Raw genomic sequence first — 7,477 nt, forward strand, 5'->3', positions numbered from 1 at the left:
GGTAAATGTCTTTAATTTTGCGAGAGTAAAAATATTGTATAAATAATAGATGTCATAGATAAGGGTATAAAAGAGACACGAAAAATTTAAAAACCTTAATTCTGTCCGATCAGCACGAAAAAACATTACAAAAAATTAACGATAAAAATTAGAAAGATTTAAAAATTACATATATAAAGACTAAAAAGATTTATTTTAAATTATAGGGACCAAAAATAATTGAAAAATATAAGTATATAGACTAAAAAAGTCTAATTTAAATTAAATGAAAAAAAGTAAACTAAATAAAATTATAGGAAATCAAAAAATATTTTATATATATATATATATGTATATATATAATGACATGGTATTTTATTGCTTAACGACGGTATATCACTAGAACAGAATCCAATTCTTCATGCTGAAAAAAATTGCTGATTTTAATTATAGGTGCAAGGATTAGAGAACAAATTGGTCCAAAATGGGCAATTGTCATTGATGCATCTTTTATCCGTAGCAAACTAGCACGAAATAGACCTTCCTTGAGATTTTCTCTCATGATTCAGGAATGATCTATATTTCAGATTTTTGTGCTCTTGTGTGTGTATATCACAATCAGACAACAGATGTAATAGAAATTATATTTATATATAGAAATTTAGAAATTTGCTAGTATACCTAAGGGATTATATATATAAAATAATCTGAACGAAAACTAAAAGAAAAAAGAAAAACCTTTTAGTTAATTTGTTTTGATAGTTAAAAAAAAAAACTCTTGTCGAACAAAAGGAGAGGATGGATTTTATGTAAGCAAAGTACAAAAATATAAAACACGAGAGTATTTATGGGATTTGCTAGAAAAACACTAGAATGTTTCAACGCAGTGTTGGGTATGGAGATTTTTAATTGTTCTGTCATGACTCATGAAACACTCCACTCAAGTCTAGACACACTCGACTGTTTAATGGCACATGCATATCCTATATTGAATAGTTATTATTAATTTCAACGTGTTGCTGTTATCTGCCTTAAATGGTGGTGTAAGAAGGGGCAAAACGTGAAGCACAAAATATATCATATCATGTTTTTCGTATATGAAAGAGACTCCAAGTTATTAAATCTTATACAAAACGGATTTGTAATGCAAGAATTACACCCTTATTTATATATATATTATTTGAAGTTTATAAGATTGAATATTTATAAATAGTGCGATGGTAAATAAGTTAATAAATTCAACAAAATAACTTTGATATCATTTTAGAATATAAATTTAGAATTTAACTCAATATAAAAAAAATAAATTATAAAATAAGAATTACTTTTAATTTATATACACTTTGTTGAATTTATCGTTGATTGATATAAATTTTTTAACATTAAATATAAGAGACTTAAAATTTTAAGATGTGTGAGTGTTTTGGGAGACCAAAGGAATAATGTAGATAGTAGTCAACATCCAATAAAACTCTTATATTTGTAGTTTGGATTTCTATGATTAGTTTTTCTTTCAGAAGTTATTAGTAGTGCTGATAAACTTGTTTGATTTGATATTTTGATACTTACTTTCTTCACATACTTTGATCAATTTTGAATGCTAAATTAATTTCGCCCGATTTCCTTTGCAACATGTAACTGGTGTGCCTTGTGTACGAGGGAATTGATGATTGTTTAAATACGAGTGCATGCATGGGACCTATATTCAGAGTTAGAGAATTATCGTATTATCGTGCCAAAAATTACGTTACTGTGTGCCAAAATAAACTTCCCATGCTTGTTTGCATTAGTTTTAGCATATGTTATCAATTTCTTTCAGAAACAAGCAAATAATATTTTGGAACAATTAATAGATTTCTTACACCCCTATATTGAATGATGACTTGATTATTTATTGATTGATAAGATATACAAAACATGAGTGTCTTAAAATTTATCATCTAATAATTTATATTAAAATCAACTTTTTAATATAATAAAAAATTAAGGTGGACTCGGATCTAAAAACAAATTTATTATCAAAGTAGTAATATGTTCTTGTTACTCCTAAACTAAGTTAATAAGACGCAAAGTCATTCAAATAAACAATATATATAAAAAATAAAATAACACTTCATTTCAAACAATTTATCAAGTGGAGTATCACGTGGAGTAAGGTGCAAGAGTTATTGTAAATGTTTTGGTACTAAATCCTATTTTGATGAATTAAAAAATAACTTCATTAATATTTATCATTTCTATCCTGATTTTTTTATAATATAATATAATTTATGAAAAATTATATATATTAACAATGTAAAATAGTTTTATAGTGACTCTCAATTATAAATTAACTAAGGACAAAACTTAGATACAATTTTTTATGTGCAATTTTTAATTGATGTTATTTTCTTATTAGAATTAAAAATTTACTTCAATAATATACATAAATGTATATTAATGATATCTCTATTAAATGTTAGGACATAGTACAACTTCAATTCTAATTGGACTAAATTTTAATTTGTCCATTAACTATTATTTATGGTAAGTGAATTTGTTAATTTTTATAATAATTATTTTTTTTATTTATCAAAATTACAATATACCAAGCTACATGTTAAATGTTTACTATGTATAATAAAAAATTATATATATGAATATATTTAAAAATATAAATTATATTAAAATTTATATAAATAGATATTTTCAAACAAATAAATTATATTTTAAATTTATAATAAATAATTTATATTGTGACATAATATTATTTTTAATTATTAATAATTTAAAATTTAAAAATATTTAAAATTAGTTTATGAATTAATATGATAAATAAAAATTAAAATAGATAATAAGTTAAAAAAATTCTTGAAAATTCTCTCTTTAAATTAAAATACTTAAGAATACTATATTGTATAAGATAATGAATTGTGTTTATATTTAATATATTGAGGAAGATTATCTATACTAACAATGTCTTTTTATTGGTTAACCGTATGTAAATTAAGCTTTAAAAACCATTAAACTCGTTATGCATGCACTAATCTCTCTAAATATCTACTAGAAATTGATGTCTAAGCATCATTTTCCAAATGAAAACTACGTAAAATTAGTAAAATGACCAAAAATATCACCACACAATGAAAGACTCATGTACCATGTCAACATGCAATTTGAATGCCCTCCATTTTCATATATAATAACTCCTAGCTACTTAATTTGTGGCTAGCAATTGACATACGTAATATGACCATGTTTTCTATTACGTTTGCAATCATCAAACTTGTTTTCTTTTTATTCTCTTACTCTCACATTTCTAATGCTATCGATACCATCACCCAGCTTCATCCACTTGCAGATGATGGCTCAACCTTGGTTTCAATGGATGGAACCTTCGAGTTGGGTTTCTTCAGCCTAGGTCTTTCACCAAACCGCTATGTCGGAATATGGTACAAAAACATCCCAGTTAGAACCGTGGTTTGGGTTGCCAACCGTGACACCCCAATCCAATCCAACTCTAGCAAGTTGAGCATAAACAAAGATGGCAACCTTGTCCTTCTAAGCCACAACAACACCATTGTTTGGTCAACAAAAACGTCAACAAAGACCCTGAGTCCCATTGTGCAACTCTTAGGCACTGGCAACTTGGTACTGATGGGTTGTTTGTTTAGTACTTATATGAGAGAAATTTATTTATATGTTATGTCTTGTTATTTATCGGTTATTTCATACACATTTTCATATTTTTACACTCTTAGAATTTTGCTTTTAACTATCATTCAAAAGACTTCTAACTAATAGAGTATGTGTGTGCCATATAAACTCATATTTCTAGTCATGTTTTAATGATTTGAGACTTTATTTGTATCTCAACAGGTACTAAGAGATGAGAGTGACAGCAATCCTATGAACTACTTGTGGCAAAGCTTTGATCACCCTTCAGACACATTGTTGCCAGGAATGAAGCTTGGATGGAACCTAAAGAGTGGTTTTAGTACACGTGTGTCCGCATGGAAGAATTGGGATGACCCTTCAACCGGGGATTTCACTTGGCGTGTGGAACTTGAAGGGTACCCTCAAATGATGATGTGGAAAGGCACAGCAGAATACTACCGTGGTGGACCCTGGAATGGCCTTGGATTCAGTAGTGCCCCTGAACTTGAAATGGATCCACCTTATGTGGTTAACTTTGTGTCGAACAATGATGAGGTGTACTACACATACAACCTCAAGAACAAGTCGTCAATATCAAGGGTTGTTATGAACCAAACGGTTTATGCTCGGCAACGCTACATTTGGATTGAGGAGGCACAAAGTTGGAGGCTTTACACTTCTGTGCCTAGAGAACAGTGTGACTATTACAAGCATTGTGGCTCCTATGGGAAGTGTGACATGGATGAGTTCCCTACGTGCAAGTGCTTGCTCGGATTCAGGCCAAAGTCACCCCAGGAATGGGACACAATGGATTGGAGTAAGGGGTGTGTGCAAAGCCAATCTTGGAAATGCAGGGAGAAGAATAAAGATGGGTTTCTCAAGTTTAGTAGCTTGAAGTTGCCTGACACTAAGAGAACTTGGGTTAATGCAAGTATGAGGCTTGAGGAATGCAAGGCTAAGTGCTGGGGAAATTGTGCATGTAAGGCTTATGCAAACTTAGACATCCGAGGTGGAGGAAGTGGATGTGTCATTTGGTTTGGTGATCTGCTTGATTTGAAATATGTTCCAGATGTTGGGCAGGATTTGTATGTTAGATTGGCTATCACTGAAATAGGTACCAATACCAACTTTTATTTGATATAAGGACACGTTTGAATACAAACTTAAAAGAGTTTTTAAAAAGTTTTTTACCAAAAATAAAGGATTTTTTTTTTCTAATTGAAGAAGCTTTTAGAAATACTTCTGACTTACATTGTAACATACTCTTAAGCGGTTGTTAGAGGGCATGTCTATTTTTATCAGTACTATTATTAATTAGTTATTTAATTGATTTATTGACTGTTGCTCTTCTTTTCTTTGTCAAGCAAATCATGACCAAAAAGATGAATTCAGAGAAAGGAAGGCTGTCATCACAAGTACCATTCCATTGATCATAATGATAATTTTTTTAACTATAAGTTACTTTCACTGGAGGAGCAGAAGAAAAATTAGAGGTAAGGTTTATTTACTCATGTTCCCTTTCATTTCAATAATGTTTTCATTTTCATTGCCTTGAAATGTTGGTACCTTTGGTTTGCAAAAGTTATAGTTTCTTTTTACTGATAATTATATACACATTATTGTATTTCTTACTTTTAAAGGTTTATATAACATAATAAGAAAAATAAATATTCTTTTTAATATTTTCTCTACAAATTTTAAAAAATAAAAAATAAAGTGACATTGTTATGAACATTAATTTAAACAAAAGAAACAACTTAAAGCATGAAGTTCTCACATAGTAAGAGATTTGAACGTTTGACTTATAGGTAGCAAGTCAATAACCGTATCATCATGTCCAAACTCACTCTCTATACAAGTCTTTGTTCCAAATGTAATGGAAAAGTTAACATCTAATTCATGAATTTCAACTTATATAGTACAAAGGGGGCAGCATGATCTGCTGCATGAGATCTTATTGGAAAATTATGCTCATTTGTTTTATTTTGAGATAAAACAGAGTGCACCTCGACTAAAGAAAAGAATGATGATGGCCAAGAAGATTTGGAACTACCTTCCTTTGGCTTTGCTTTAATAGCTCGTGCCACTGATAACTTCTCAAATGATAAGAAACTTGGTGAAGGAGGTTTTGGACCTGTATACAGAGTAAGTGCATAACGTGCATGATAAAAATAATACAGGACAAAAGCCTTAGCACTCATTTTATCAATCATATCTTAATTATTTATACAAATGAATGTCGTTCTTTCAGGGCATGTTACCAAATGGACAAGAGATAGCTGTCAAGAGGCTCTCACAAAGATCTTGTCAAGGATTAAAAGAATTGAAGAATGAAGTTATATTCTGTGGCAAACTTCAACACCGAAATGTTGTTAAGGTCCTTGGTTGTTGCATTCATGGAGAGGAAAGATTGCTCATATATGAATTTATGCCCAAGAGAAGTTTGGATTCTTTTCTCTTTGGTTAGTGTCTTTTCAAAAACATAAAACAAAAACTAATACCTAACCAAATGGAAGAATTTCATTTGTTTTCATTACTCGTATATGGTAGATTAAAAATGTAACACAATTGATGAATTTGACAGATTCTAGCAAGGGTAAATTTCTAAATTGGTCTAGACGCTTTCAAATCATAAGTGGAATTGCTCGAGGAATTCTCTATCTTCATCAAGATTCAAGATTGAGAATTATACATAGAGATCTTAAATCAAGTAATATTTTATTAGATAATGAGTTAAACCCAAAGATATCAGATTTTGGCCTAGCTCAAATATGTGGTGATGGTGAAATTGAAGGGAACACGAGTAGAATAGTTGGAACTCAGTAAGTATTTTAAATATTTAATGATGATAAAGTTTTATAATTATGTAAGCACAATGATTAAATGACAAATTAAATCATTTTTTTTCAGTGGTTATATGGCTCCTGAATATGCCATCCATGGACTATTCTCGACCAAATCTGATGTATTTAGCTTTGGTATCTTATTATTGGAGATAGTAAGTGGAAAGAAAAATCAAGGAATTCTCTACCCATATCGCGATTTTAGTCTTATAGGACATGTAAGCTACATAATAACTAAAGGAAACTCAATTAAGTTTTTCCATATATTGAAATGATAATTAGTAATTGTTTTGGTTCGTTGTAGGCATGGAGATTGTGGAGGGAGGGCATACCAATGGAATTTATAGATGATTGCTTAAAGGAATCATGCACTGAATCAGAAGCCATACGTTGTATTCACATTGGTCTTTTATGTGTCCAACATTATCCCTATGATAGACCTGACATAACATCTGTGGTTATGATGTTGAGTAATAATGAGAATGCCCTGCCTTGTCCAAAGGAGCCTGGATTTTTATTAGAGAAGTTCTCAACTGAAAGAGTTTCTTCTTTTGGTCCACAATCTTCTTCAATCAACGAGACAAGTATCTCGATGCTTGAGCCTAGATGAGGAAATTATGTTACTTCTTACCCAAAAAGGACCTTTTTAATTGATACATACATGTCTTGTACGTCAAGTTGATGTGAAATATAAATAATTAGTTTACTTTATGTAAATCTTTACCATGTTTCAAATTGCCGGAAGCAATGCAGCCACAAAATTATGATTTTCGAAGTTCTGTTTTCCGAAGATTACTGTTTTCTGAGTTTCACCCTATTTTTTCTGTTATAAAATCTCAGAACACTCTTTCAGTGTTCTTTGAAAAGATTTCTTGTTGAGATGGACTTGCAACAAGTTTAACTCACTCCTGACTCCTCTGGTGTAAATATATCATGTTCCAACAGTTTTTAGCTTGTACCTTCAGGTATAGTTTGCTATATATCTGCACATGTATAAATCCCTCTCCCTTACCCTACTT

The 7,477-nt window shown here is 30.2% G+C and overlaps 1 protein-coding gene across 1 annotated transcript; it reads left to right on the top strand.

The window, feature by feature from the left end:
- The first annotated feature begins 3,207 nt into the window (after nucleotides 1-3,207).
- On the top strand, nucleotides 3,208-7,175 carry LOC109793736 (G-type lectin S-receptor-like serine/threonine-protein kinase At4g27290). The gene is made up of 8 exons (XM_020353206.3): nucleotides 3,208-3,609; nucleotides 3,838-4,729; nucleotides 4,980-5,108; nucleotides 5,615-5,760; nucleotides 5,867-6,077; nucleotides 6,200-6,437; nucleotides 6,526-6,676; nucleotides 6,763-7,175. Exons 1-8 carry the CDS (start codon nucleotides 3,208-3,210, stop codon nucleotides 7,066-7,068), a joined length of 2,475 nt encoding a protein of 824 aa, XP_020208795.1. The 3' UTR covers nucleotides 7,069-7,175.
- Nucleotides 7,176-7,477: the final 302 nt, after the last annotated feature.

This window comes from Cajanus cajan, chromosome 10 (assembly GCF_000230855.2).
Source record: "Cajanus cajan strain Asha chromosome 10, NIPB_CcT2T_4, whole genome shotgun sequence".
Taxonomy (NCBI): Eukaryota; Viridiplantae; Streptophyta; class Magnoliopsida; order Fabales; family Fabaceae; genus Cajanus; species Cajanus cajan.